Here is a 14,256-nt window from a genome sequence, read left to right as displayed (position 1 = left end):
GCACCAGCTTAAATCATAATGTCATAAAACAGAGGTAATATTAAGATAGGATGGTGAGTGAAATTAGACAAAAACACAAGTGGTTTTGTTTTGTGTGAGGTAACTGATTGTAGTTGTTGGGGGAACTTACCGATCATGCTCAGGAGGTTATTGATGGCCAGGAGTGTTTCTCCCACTGCATCTCTAGTATGCTTGGCATTGATGTAGGCACCAGTTCCTCCCATTAAAGCCTGAGGGAAAGAACATTACAAAGTATTACAAACATTACAGACCTTTAATTTGTGTGTGTACTGGAGTTTCACATGAATCCTTTACATTGACACAGGTTTGTTAAGGTATAACATATTATGTCTGACGGCATCACACTAAAACGGACCTCTGCAGCTCTGTCTCTCTGTCCCTCAGCGTTGGCCCTCTCTGCCGCCACTTTGGAAACAGTGGCTACCGCCTGGTTCTTCAGATCCTGCACGTCCCCTTTCAGCTTGGTGGCGTCCTTCAGTAGATCAGCGGGAGCTACTGGTAAAGAGCCGGACATTCCCTGCAGACAACAAGAAACAGTCAAATTAGCTCATTTTGAAGTTTCCATAAGAGCTTTGTAACAAATGTGGAATCACGCCTGGTAGTCTAAAATTGTAGTATTTTGGTTGTGAATAGGTCATGTCTGGAATTGAATGGGCTCATATGCATAAGTGATTCAAGACATTAACCTCATTGTTTTTTCCAACTGACATTTTCCTTCTAGAGACTCTTGCTAAAAGCACAAGCTGTGGATTAGCATATGAACTCCAGTTGGATATTTCCATTGAAAGGAAAGAGTCTGTTGGTTAGGGTACCTCCAGTTGAGAGACCACAGCTTCCAGGCTGCTGACGGTGCCCAGTGCATCATTGTAGTCTCCAGACACACTGCCTATGATGAATAAGGTCTCTGAGTTGTCGCCAACAGCTTGCTGAATGGTGGCATTGATGCCAGGGAGTCTCTTTATGGCCTCGTCCGCCAAAGCCTTGTTCTTGCTGATCTGGCCGTCAAACCCTGTAGGATACAAGATATTTAGACATAACCATCAGTGTTTTATGGCAGGTGTATCCATAGTGTATCAGTATCTAGATATCTTTTTTTGTTATACAGTTTTAAATATATTTGCTATATTTGCTATGTTGTAGATACTATGTAATAAATACAGTTGAAGTCGGAAGTTTACATACACCTTAGCCAAATACATTTAAGCTCAGTTTTTCACAATTCCTGACATTTAATCCTAGTAAAAATTCCCTGTCTTAGGTCAGTTAGGATCACCACTTTATTTTAAGAATGTGACATGTCAGAATAATAGTAGAGAGAATGATTTATTTCAGCTTTTATTTATTTCTTACATTCCCAGTGGGTCAGAAGATTACATACACTCAATTAGTATTTGGTAGCATTGCCTTTAAATTGTTTAACTTGGGTCAAACGTTTCGGGTAGCCTTCCACAAGCTTCCCACAATAAGTTGGGTGAATTTTGGCCCATTCCTCCTGACAGAGTTGGTGTAACTGAATCAGGTTTGTAGGCCTCCTTGCTCGCACACGCTTTTTCAGTTCTGCCCACAAATGTTCTATAGGATTGAGGTCAGGGCTTTGTGATGGCCACTCCAATACCTTGACTTTGTTGTCCTTAAGCCATTTTGCCACAACTTTGGAAGTATGCTTGGTGTCATTGTCCATTTGGAAGACCCATTTGCGACCAAGCTTTAACTTCCTGACTTTTTCCTCCAAACATAACGATGGTCATAATGGCCATACAGTTCTATTTTTGTTTCATCAGACCAGAGGACATTTCTCAAAAAAGTACGATCTTTGTCCCCAGGTGCAGTTGCAAACCGTAGTCTGGCTTTTTTATGGCGGTTTTGGAGCAGTGGCTTCTTCCTTGCTGAACGGCCTTTCAGGTTATATCGATATAGGACTCATTTTACTGTGGACATAGATACTTTTGTACTTGTTTCCTTCAGCATCTTCACAAGGTCCTTTGCTGTTGTTCTGGGATTGATTTGCACTTTTCGCACCAAAGTACGTTCATCTCTAGGAGACAGAACGCGTCTCCTTCCTGAGCTTTATGACGGCTGCGTGGTCCCATGGTGTTTATACTTGCGTACTATTGTTTGTACAGATGAACGTGGTACCTTCAGGCGTTTGGAAATTGCTCCCAAGGATGAATCAGACTTGTGGAGGTCTACAAAAATAATTCTAAAGTCTTGGCTGATTTCTTTTGATTTTCCCATGATGTCAAGCAAAGAGGCACTGAGTTTGAAGGTAGGCCTTGAAATACATCCACAGGTACACCTCCAATTGACTCAAATGATGTCAATTAGCCTATCAGAAGCTTCTAAAGCCATTACATCATTTTCTGGAATTTTCCAAGCTGTTTAAAGGCACAGTCAACTTACTGTATGTAAACTTCTGACCCACTGGAATTGTGATACAGTGAATTTTAAGTGAAATAATCTGTCTGTAAACAATTGTTGGAAAAAGTACTTGTGTCATGCACAAAGTAGATGTCCTAACCGACTTGCCAAAACTATAGTTTGTTAACAAGAAATTTGTGGAGTGGCTGAAAAACAAGTTTTAATGACTCCAACCTAAGTGTATGTAAACTTCCGACTTCAACTGTATGTGCTTTTTAGATGAGAGAATCGTTGTATTTGGTGCATGTTAATGATTAACTTACACCTGCTGTAACTGCCTGTAGTGCTGTTGAACTTCATTATTCATTCAACTGAGAAATATAAACTCTGAGATATAATTACAGTTACTGTGTGTCTGTGCTTTTCTAATATGTGGGCCGGCCTTGTCACATAATATGCAGATAGTTTATTAATATTTATACTGTGTTGTAGTAGGAATAAGACATATAGAAATGTGAAAGTCTTGTCATACCTCTGAGCATCTCCAGTGCGCCATCCACCCCATCAATGTTATCTGTGATATCCTTCAGGGCCAGTTCTGTGTCAGCCTTTGCTGCATTCGCTCTGGTAAGGAGTTGGTCATATTCCTGTACGAGAGAAATACCAACAATCAACATCGTGCCAGTTATTACCATTCATAAGGGTTAGTGAAGTCATTAGCTAATTCTACACTATTGAAATACTTCAGTTGGATAATCTATCAGCGAATTTCAGACGTTGCAGGAAAATAGTTCTCAGAAACCTTTGAAGTTGGAATATAAGATATCATATACTACCAATCCTACACATAATGTTTTCTAAAAGCTGATGAGTGAATAGTGAAAGGCCACTAGTGTACCTGTTGAGCTGCCTTCCCCTGGACCAGGAGGTCCTCTACTGCAGCCTTGTCCTCCTGGGTGTCCTCTTGTAGCGCCTGGTACCCTGTGAGGTTCTCCTCCACCCGTTCTCTCAGGCCATCCAATTTAGCCGCCACACTGTCAATGTCCTTTTGCCAGAAACAGAAGCTCAGTCAGACTCAGTGTGTTGTGCAAGTGTAATTACACACGCACACAAATCTGTGGAGACCTGCTCTAGATTCCTCACCAGCCAGGTTTTAATTCGATCTCCTCCCCCTCTTTGCATTTTCTGCTGACTCATGTCCTTGATCGTTAATTGCTTTGTTATGTTTAAATGTAACTTAGCAAGGAAACAATTTAGAGATCTCGCTTTACAAACATGCTTTGAGACAGGTTCAGGTGCCAATGGTTAGACACAATGATTTGATAATGTTCATAGTGAAAGGTGTTGAAATTGAATGCTCTTTTCAGCTCTCTAGGACACAAGTACATTCTGTCCCTCATATTCCAGGACACAGACACTGTATATCTATCAATATTTGCCTATTATGATTTTTAAGATATCTCAGAAGACTTGACCTGAGAGTAGTCACCAAATAGAGACCAGAGAAATGAGCCTGCTGAGAGGCCTGTTCTGCTCAATACCTTGAGAGGACCAGGGATGTTCAGCTCCAGGGAGGCTATCTGCTGCAGAGTGTCAGCCGCCATCCTGCTCTCGTCTTGGGCAGAGCTGCTTAGGCGAGTGGCCAGGCTCTCCATGGCCTTCACCTGGGCTGAGTTCTCATCATACCTGACCAGAGGAAAACCAAATATAACAAATATCAATATAACAACAACAGTTCATCAATTATGTTATTTTGCAGAACATTACATGGCTGGTAGTAGAGGATATATCCTCTACTGTATTTTGACTGGAGATTGACATGAGTTTCTTACTTGGTTTTGAGATCACTGATAAGCTCCCTGATCTTGTTTTCCCCTGTCATGACAGATCTCATGAGTGCCAGGGACTTCTCTGACTCTGCAAGGGCACTGTTTGCTGCCTTCTCCACTGTCCCCGCTTTGCTCTGGTGTCTAATAAACAGTTACAACATAGAGTCATCCATAGCACGACAAGTCATTTTCTGACATGGGATTCTCCAGTCTGTATGAATGGGACATGGAGGGGTGCAGTACTCACTTTTCAGCCAGGCCTGTTGCTCTCTGAACCAGAGTAGAGAGGCTGTCTGTGTCCGCTTCTGCCTCACTTAAAGGGAACTCCTAACATTGGGAATCATTAACAAGCATACATTTAGACATATTTGTCTCTCCTTACTCTCTCCTTGTTTGATGACAATCACATCAGTAACAAAAGTAGAAAACTACTTTACTACTGTATAACTCACAGCTTGTTTGATGTTGAGTCTTGCCTCTTCTAGTTTGCGCCGCACATCATTAATGAGCGTCTGAACATCAGAGACCTGTCGTTGGTACTTCTGGTCCTGCAGCTTTATGTTGTTGATGGTGTTGGAGATCGCCTGGATGTCTCTGCCTTCACTCAGCTGGGTTGTACTGATGTCTGAGAGCCGGGCCTGTAAGTCTTTCTCTGATTCTATTCAATAGAACAAAACAAAACAAGCCACCAACATGAGATCTTTGCACTTTACGTATAAACCAAATGCTTCACAAACTGAATGTGAGATACATTTGGGTGTGACAGAGATGCAGTGCATGGACGGTGCTTCACATTGTTTCAGATGCCTGACAACCATCCTGAATGGTATTAATATATGTTGACTAATTAGAAAATGAGTGATCCTTTGATCCTTTAAGTATCTACGATGTATAACTATTATGAATGACTTACCAGAGAGTGTCTGTGCATTTCTCTGCAGGTCTGTGACTATGTCCTGTGCTGCTCTGATGGCTCTCTCCATCTGGGCGTTGTTCACTGGCAGACTGGCACTCTCCTTGCCCGTAAACAGAGTTTCTATCTCCCGCAGTTTACGAGTGTACCCCTCCATCTGTGACACATTACCCAACGGGATAGGAAAGCTTTAAATAGAGCTTATGAAAGGTTATTCTCTGGTGATAGATGAAACAATAGCTGGCTCGAGGCCAGCACTCACACAATATCTGAGTCTAGATTGGTGAGATTTTTTTACCTCTGCAATACTATACTGTAGGCCTACATAGTACATCCAAAATATGTAATTGGAGGCAAAGTGTGAGATGGAGCAGTAGATTCAAACCCTGAAAGGTATTCGTTATGATAGAGAAATAACTTCATAGGTTAACTGTTGTGTTTGAATACTTCAACTAGTCCTCCTTTTAATTCCTCCTCCCACACTACAGCCTGAGGGGAGGGAGAGGGAGCACCCCAAATGTCACCCTCTTCCCTATTTAGTGCACTACTTTTGACCTGGGCCCTTGGGCTCGGGTCAAAATTAGTGCACTATACAGTATATGGAATTGGGTGCCATTTGGGACACACTTTTCATCCTAGTTCACAGGAAGCGTAGGCAGTGCCAGAGAGAATACACCCCGACACAAATCTTTCATTTACCTGTCAAGTACTTTCCCCTCGCAGGTAGAGGTAGTATATTTACTGAGAGGACCATATGAAGAAATGTTCTTGCAAAAATACTAATGCCAGATCACAACTTGCAAGAAGACACTCTAAACCTCTTCCTCTCGTAACAAAATCCTTGTACAGCTATTCCTTCATTAACCCACTAAGCTTTAAGGATGTTGAATCAGCGACAGGGTGAGCACAGTGAAGCCAGAACAAATATCACAGCCAGTAGCTTTATTTCTGGTCCAGTTATTGTGTCTGCGTCTCAAATGGAATCCTATTCCCTATATAGGCTAGTGTATTACTTTTGACCAAGGTCTGCATATAGGGAATAGGGTGCCATTTGGGATGTACACAGTGCTGCCATTTAATCATTGGAGAGAGCACTGTGACATGTTTGACCTGAATGGAAAAAGGAGACATTGATAAAATAATCCCAGTGGATCTTACCTTGGTCTTGACAGGGTTGAAGCAGGAGGGACATGCAGAACGCTGGCACTTCAGACCCTCAAAGCCTTCTCTGCATGAACACTGGCCGTTGTCACTGCATTTGTTGTACAGAGAGCCCTGGAAATTGCAGCCACAAGCTAGAACGCAAAATGAAAAACAGTTGTTAGAATGTATATAAAACTGCAGACAATATTTGACTGTTAGAATCTAAAGGAGGAGCTATGTGCCTCGTGTCTACGTGTGAAAGAGCTGGATTTGGGGAGCAAACAAGGTGCTGTCCTTACGTTTGCATGCCTCTGATGGCATGCTGTGGTGATAGCCATCCACACATTTCTCACAGAAGAAGCCAGTGGTATGACTCAGACATTTCAGGCACGCCCCTGTCTGCGGGTCACAGCTACGGACAGTGTTGGGGTCCACGTGCCCGTTGCACTGGCAGCGCTGGCAAGGCCTCTGGACGCCATTTTCCCCCAAGGGATTGCCATAGAAACCATCCTGGCAGGTGTGGCAACGTGAGCCTATTGAGAGTAAGGAGGGAGGAAGAGGTACAATATGAAATATAAAATCAAATATGCAAATAGCTGACATTGAATGATGAATGCCCTAGTACTCTATCCCATCTAACAGCCATAGTCTGTGGCTGTGGTTGTGTCCCAATTGACACCCCTATTCCCTATATAGTGCACTACTTTGTGACAGTGACTCACCAGTGGTGCCAGGTGGACAGAGGTCACACTTGACCCTCGTGGTTCCTGGGCTCACAGAGCAGGCAGCTCCATTGGGACAGGGACACTTCAGACAGGAGCGTGGCTGGGCAGGGTCATTATAATACCCCAGCTGGCAGGTCTGGCGACCAGGGGTCTCATCTGCAGAGTAACAGTCTCCTGTGGAACGGCACAACACAAAATCACACACACACACTTTCATCAAGACATTATTTGTCCTGCATTACATTTTTTTCATTATATATGAACATTGTATTTTCAAGCATTGATTTGAATGTCCATAACTTATCCAGGGAAGGGTATATTACAAAATGAGGTTTGTCCTGATGAAAATCAATCAAATCTCATCATTAATAGCAACATAACAAAATATATTAACACAAACATACAGCAACACTTGGACAAAGTTAAACGTCACCAACCTGTTTCAGAGTCACATCTTCCTCCTCTACAGCTGCAGGGCTCACAGGAGCTGTATGGACCTTTGCTTGGGGAACTTCTCTTATACCCTGCAGCACACCTCTCACAGAACTGGCCCTCGTATCCTGCTGGGCAGTTACAGTTCTGGACCCAGGCAGCAGGGGTACCGGCCCCCTGACGGGCAGACTCCATACGAACGTTGTCAAGGTAACCACGCCCTGCAAAGGACAATAAGGTATTGAGTTTTATTGAGTGATTGACAAGAGATGAAGAGAAGGCGATGTGTTGAGGATGTCTACCATTTTTGATAATTGACTTAGAAAGATTACATAATAAAAATATAAATAAACTACTGAAATAAACTCGATATAAAACTGTTCCAAAGCACTTATTTACAATCAGGAATGACTCCAAGGATCTGTTTATGCAAAACAGTAACCAATCTCATCGTCTGAGTCATTCAAAAATAAACACTCACCATTTTCCCCAAATGTCCCACGGATTTTGATGGCAGTCAGATACTGGAGGAGTTTTTGAAACTGGAAAGATGAAAGGAGGGGGCTCCATTTACTGCTCTGTTGCTCATCTAGTCTGAGAATGAAAGACACAGCAAGCAATGTTTACCCAAGACGTGCACAGATTCATAAAGCATGAGGGAACATCAGCATTATGCTTATGGGTTTCACAGTCACACAGTACACCACCATGTCCTTATTACTGTAATTATTCCTGTAATTACATTGTATCTATTGTAATTATTCATTGTTACACTGTATATTTAGCTTATTATGAATATGAGAATAAATATGGAAACATATGTATTTACGGAAGCAAAAACCAGTGTTGTTACTGTACTACGATTATGGTCACGATGAAGTGGTTTATGGTGCAGTTTGTTGTGAGACAGGATTGGATTTGACCAATTAGAGATAGGCTGCTTGCCAACCAGCCATTTACCCTTCATTGTAATTCATTTGAATCAGACAAGCAGATGACCCTCTGGCTTACTAACTGTTATCAAGCAAATACATTCAATCAGTGTGAGATAAACATTGACCCCTTCACACTCCACAGCCACAATGTGAAATTGTCTATAATGTGTTTCTCAATTGTTATGTCTTTGGCATAATAATAATAATAATAATAATATGCCATTTAGCAGACGCTTTTATCCAAAGCGACTTACAGTCATGCGTGCATGCATTTTTGTGTATGGGTGGTCCCGGGGACGAACCCACTACCTTGGCGTTACAAGCGCCGTGCTCTACCAGCTGAGCTACAGAGGACCACATCTATCTCACTATTCACACCTGCCTACTTATCTCCTGCAGATCAAATTATGTTTGTACCTGCCCTGAGACAGACGGTTTCCAATCAGTCGGTACACTTGGTACCCCCATAGCTGTGTGTTGGACACAACTTGACTTTTTCCACATTTTGTTGTGTTACATTTTGAATGTCACTGATCTACACATAATAGCCCATAATGTTAAAATGGAATTTTGTTTTTTGAAATAAAAAAAAATGCATTAAAAATGAACAATTGAAATTTCTTGAGTCAATAAATATTCAACCCTTTTGTTATGGCAAGCCTAAATAAGTTCAGGAGTAAGAATGTGCTTAACAAGTCACATTATAAGTTGCGTGGACTAACCCATCTCTGTACCCCACACATACAATTATCTGTAACTTCCCTAAGTCGAGCAATGAATTTGAAGCACAGATTCAACCACAAAGAGCAGGGAGGTGTTGCTATGGTTTGCAAAGAAGTGCACCTATTGCTAGATGGATAATAAATAAATAAAACAGACATTGAATATCCCTTTGAGCATGGTCCAGTTATTAATTTTACACTTTGGATGGTGTGTCTCCTGAGTGGCGCAGTGGTCTAAGGCACTGCATCGCAGTGCTAACTGTGCCACTAGAGATCCTGGTTCGAATCCAGGCTCTGTCGCAGCCGGCCGCGACCGGGAGACTCATGGGCGGCGCACAATTGGCCCAGCGTCGTCCAGGGTAGGGGAGGGAATGGCCGGCAGGGATGTAGCTCAGTTGATAGAGCATGGCGTTTGCAACGCCAGGGTTGTGGGTTTGATTCCCACGGGGGGCCAGTATAAAAAAAATATATGTATTCACTAACTGTAAGTCGCTCTGGATAAGAGCGTCTGCTAAATGACTAAAATGTAAATGTATCAATACACACAGCCACTATAAAGATACAGGTGCACTTCCTAAATAAGTTGCTGGAGTGGAAGGAAACTGCTCAGGGATTTCACCATGAGGCCAATGGTGATTTAAAACAGTTACAGAGTTTAATGGCCGTGATAGGAGATAACTGAGGATGGATCAACAACATTGTAGTTACTCCACAATACTAACCTAAATGACTCCACAATACTAACATAAATGACTGAGTGAAAATAAGGAAGCCTGTACAAAATAAAAATATTCCAAAACATGCATCCTGTTTGCAATAAGGTACTAAAGTAATACTGCAAAAAATGTGGCAAAGAAATATACTTTTTTGTCCTGAATATAAAGCGTTATGTTTGGGGAAATTCCAACACAACATATCACAGAGTACCACTCTTCATATTTTCAAGAATGGTGGTGGCTGCATCATGTTATGGGTATGCTTGTCATCGGCAAGGGATAGAGAGTTTTTTTTAGGATAAAAATAAACAGAATAGAGCTAAGCACATGCAAAATCTTAGAGGAAAACCTGGTTCAGTATGCTTTCCAACAGACACTGGGAGACAAATTCACCTTTCAGCAGGACAATAACCTAAAACACAAAACTAAAAATATACACTGGAGTTGCTTACCAAGATGACATTGAATGTTCCTGAGTGGCGTAGTTACAGTTTTGACTTAAATCGGCTTGAAAATCTATGGCAAGACTTGAAAATGGCTGTCTAGCAATGATCAACAACCAACTTGACAGAGCTTGACAATTTTTTAAAAGAAAAATGGGCAAATATTGTACAATCCAGGTGTTTAAAGCTCTTAGAGACTTACCCAGACTCACAGCTTTAATCGCTGCCAATGGTGATTATAACATGTATTGACTCAGGGCCTTGAATACTTATCTAATCAAGATATATTAGTGTTTTCTTTTCCATAAATTCAAAATATATAAAAAATGTTTCTTCCACTTTGATATTACAGAGTATTTTGTGTAGATCGTTGGTAGAAAATGACAATTCAATCCATTTTAATCCCACTTTGTAACACAACTAAATGTGAAAAAAGTCAAAGGATGTGAAAAATGCTAGAATCAAGCTTATCTGTCTAGCAAGGTGCTCTGCCTGATTCCCACCTGAATGTGTAGGTGATCTTCTGTCCACAGGGGACGATGGTCCTCAGGTCTCCCAGGGAAGCTGCCACTCTCAGCCCAGATCCCTCCAGCACCACATCAGCCGTGGACGGGTGGCGAACCCCTCGGTCCAGCCTCAGGGAGAAGGATATGTTCTGACCGTAGCTCAGCTCCTGGTTTCCCAGGTAAGAGTCTAGCCATCACAAAATAAAACAGAGCGCAAGATCATTTTAGTATCATAATAATTGATGAATGGTAACTTTAAACCCATTACAGTCCAAGCCCTGTCTAAGAGAGAATGCCAAGAGTGTGCAAAGTTGTCATCAAGGCAAAGGGTGGCTATTTGAAGAATCTCAAATATAAAATATATTTTGATTTGTTAAAATATTTTTTGCTTGATTCCATATGTTTTATATCATAGTTTTGATGTCTTCACTATTATTCTACAATGCAGAAAATAGTAAAAATAAAGAAAAACCCTTGAATGAGTAGGTGTGTCCAAACATTTGCGGAAGGACAACACCGGCGGATGAGACGCATCCAATGCAAAAAAAGATATCTCTAGCTTAAATGGACCAATTTTTATGGGGATTTTTGTATTATGCTAATTTGATTTCCGCGGGGGCGCAGACATCGACTCTAGGGGGTTATTATTAAGGAAGCATGTGATGTAACATATACACTACATGACCAAAAGTATGTGGACACCTGCTCGTCGAACATGTCATTGCATAATCATGGGCATTAATATGGAGTTGGTCCCCCCTTTGCTGCTATAACAGCCTCCACTCTTCTGGGAAGGCTTTCCACTAGATGTTGGAACATTGCTACGTGGACTTGCTTTCATTCAGCCACAAGATCATTAGTGAGGTTGGGCACTGATGTTGAGCGATTATGTCTGGCTTGCAGTCAGCGTTCCAATTCATCCCAAGGTGTTCGATGGGGTTGACCTGTATGGACCTCGCTTTGTGCATGGGGGCATTGTCATGCTGAAACAGGAAAGGGCCTTCCCCAAACTATTGCCACAAAGTTGGAAGCACAGAATCGTCTAAAATCTAATTGTGTGCTGTAGCGTTAAGATTTCCCTTCACTGGAACTAAGGGGCCTAGCCCGAACCATGAAAAACAGCCCCAGACCATTATTCCTCCTCCATCAGACTTTACAGTTGGCACTACGCATTGGGGCAGGTAGCATTCTCCTGGCATGCGCCAAACCCAGATTAATCCGTCGGACTGCCAGATGGTGAAGCGTGATTCATCACTCCAGAGAACGCGTTTCCACTGCTCCAGAGTCCAATGGCGGCGAGCACCACTCCAGCCGACGCTTGGCATTGGTGATCTTAGGCTTGTGTGCCACTTGAGTGCGGCTGCTCGGCCATGGAAACCCATTTAATGAAGCTCCTGACAAACAGTTATTGTGCTGATGCTGCTTTTAGAGGCAGTTTGCTTCCAGAGGCAGTTTGGAACTCGGTAGTGAGTGTTGCAACTGAGGACAGACGATTTTTACATGCTATTGGCTTCAGCACTCAGTGGTCCCGATCTGTGATCTTGTGTGGCCTACCACTTCGCAGCTGAGCCGTTGCTGCTCCTAGACTTTTCCACTTCACAATATTAGCACTTACAGTTGACCGGGGCAGCTCTAGCAGGGCAGAAATTTGACGAACTGACTTGTTGGAAAGGTGGCATCCTATGACGGTGCTATGTTGAAAGTCACTGAGCTCTTCAGTAAGGCCATTCTACTGCCAATGTTTGTCTATGGAGATTGCATGGCTGTGTGCTCGATTTTATACACCTGTCAGCAACACGTGTGGCTGAAATAGCCGAATCCACTAATTTGAAGGGGTGTCCACATACGTTTGTATATATATTTTAGTTCGATATTTGTTGGAACGAAAGGTAAAGTTTCTCCAAAAATAAGAGGGTACAGAAGTCAGGACTAAGAGCGGAGAGCAGGGAGCACTCACCAGGGGCATAGAGGTAAGCAGGCATGATGTCTTTGGAGATGACCTCAATGTCTTTGTGAGTGGGGGACCAGCGGAAGTGGACTTGGGATGGGGTCACACCATGAGCTGTGGCCGCTCGCCACCCCTCAGGCCCTGAAAAACAGAAGATTCACACACATTTAATAACTTAAAATGAAGTATATTTCAGGTGTTTATTTTATGTTTCGATCAAGCGTATGGGTGTTAACTTACCATTGTCGAATGTTGAGGTGATTGTGTGGACTGAGTAGCCCTTTGCTGGGGAACACTGAGACGAGTGTCCATAGCAAAAGCAAGGTAGCGATTGAGCTGTCACTGAATTGTCAGTGAGCTGACCACTGCATAAGAAAAACATGAACACACATTTGAATTAGTCAATAATTAGTCAATCTTTATTCTAAAATTCAATAACGAAAAGCGAGGCAATACAGTAGATCCTTTTGAAGTCCTCTCAGTCCTTTCATTTTATGCCCCTATAATTCCATTGTTGTACTTAACAAACAGTACAATGCAGGTGAATGTAAAATGTATTTTACCTGTTAGCACAGCCATTTGAGCTGATAGGTGTTCCATTGGGGCATCGGTCACATTTCTCCCCCTGTGCACCCGCTCTACAGCTGCAATGTCCTTTACTGTCACAGTGTGAGCCTACGGAACCTGGAAGAAACCACATAGACACCAAACATCACCTCACAACCTAGACATCTGGGAAGCCATTATCAAATACACCAGGGACCTTATTCATAAAGAGTCTCAGAGTAGGAGTGCTGAACTAGGATCTGTTCCATGAAATCTTATTATTATGAAATCTCATTATGATCTAAAAGGCTAAACTGATCCTAGATGTGCAGACACTTTTGAATATGGGCCCAGGTATGGTTTTCATTTCATGTTCTGGTCACTCACCTATAGGGCTGCAGTTACATGGCAGACACCTGTCTCCTGCCCTCTGGTGGTGGAATCCCTCCTTGCACCTCTCACAATGCCTTCCCTCTGTGTTGTCTTGGCAGTCCACACAATGGAGGCCCCCAGAGTCAGGCAGGCAATAACGTGACTTTCCATTGCATTCACAGATGTCTGCTACAGGGGTGACATACACATTGTTAGGACATTTGTGAGCACTGTGTTTTAGATGAGATCCAATCTTTTCTAGAATCATAAAAACATAAATCTGAGTATATTTGTCAGCCTATGGGATAAGCAGTCTGCCCCTCATAAATTCCCTTGAACACCATGAAGTTAGCTATTGCCCTTTGACAGTCACATAAAATGTGAAAATGTTTTATTATGTAGGCTACCATCTTTATACAATCTAAGGGGGGGTTGGCAGTAGCACAGCCTCAGTCTTTTCTCACAGTGATGTAAACTACTGTCAGCAGGCCCAGATCTCATAATACCTTGCTCCCACTGTGGGCAACACCATGTTTGCAATCGAGCAAATGTCTGTTTGATTGCTATGGTAATGGTTTGTATCATCATAGCAAACCCATACTGCCACAATCATTTGACAACCATTTTCCCAAGCATAAGCTATCCTG

The 14,256-nt window shown here is 42.4% G+C and overlaps 1 protein-coding gene across 1 annotated transcript in view; it reads right to left on the bottom strand.

Moving 5' to 3' along the window:
- LOC311150465 (laminin subunit gamma-1-like) overlaps positions 1–14,256 on the bottom strand; it is an 81,137-nt gene that overhangs the window by 2,434 nt on the left and 64,447 nt on the right. Inside the window, exons 30-49 of the mRNA XM_084187965.1 lie at positions 13,625–13,798; positions 13,255–13,375; positions 12,932–13,056; positions 12,701–12,832; positions 10,741–10,930; positions 7,903–8,015; positions 7,427–7,642; positions 6,987–7,163; positions 6,564–6,797; positions 6,280–6,416; positions 5,122–5,278; positions 4,661–4,866; positions 4,456–4,535; positions 4,212–4,349; positions 3,921–4,065; positions 3,278–3,424; positions 2,912–3,026; positions 834–1,030; positions 377–538; positions 131–230 (exon numbers count right to left, since the gene is read on the bottom strand). Of these exons, the coding sequence (XP_084044091.1) occupies positions 131–230; positions 377–538; positions 834–1,030; positions 2,912–3,026; positions 3,278–3,424; positions 3,921–4,065; positions 4,212–4,349; positions 4,456–4,535; positions 4,661–4,866; positions 5,122–5,278; positions 6,280–6,416; positions 6,564–6,797; positions 6,987–7,163; positions 7,427–7,642; positions 7,903–8,015; positions 10,741–10,930; positions 12,701–12,832; positions 12,932–13,056; positions 13,255–13,375; positions 13,625–13,798 (3,066 nt within the window). The remainder of the gene's footprint in view (positions 1–130; positions 231–376; positions 539–833; positions 1,031–2,911; positions 3,027–3,277; positions 3,425–3,920; positions 4,066–4,211; positions 4,350–4,455; positions 4,536–4,660; positions 4,867–5,121; positions 5,279–6,279; positions 6,417–6,563; positions 6,798–6,986; positions 7,164–7,426; positions 7,643–7,902; positions 8,016–10,740; positions 10,931–12,700; positions 12,833–12,931; positions 13,057–13,254; positions 13,376–13,624; positions 13,799–14,256) is intronic.

The sequence above is a fragment of the Coregonus lavaretus genome (genome assembly GCF_964263955.1).
Source record: "Coregonus lavaretus genome assembly, chromosome: 23".
NCBI lineage: Eukaryota > Metazoa > Chordata > Actinopteri > Salmoniformes > Salmonidae > Coregonus > Coregonus lavaretus.
The sequence above is the reverse complement of the archived record's forward strand: the minus strand, read 5'-3'. Positions and strand labels throughout refer to the sequence as shown.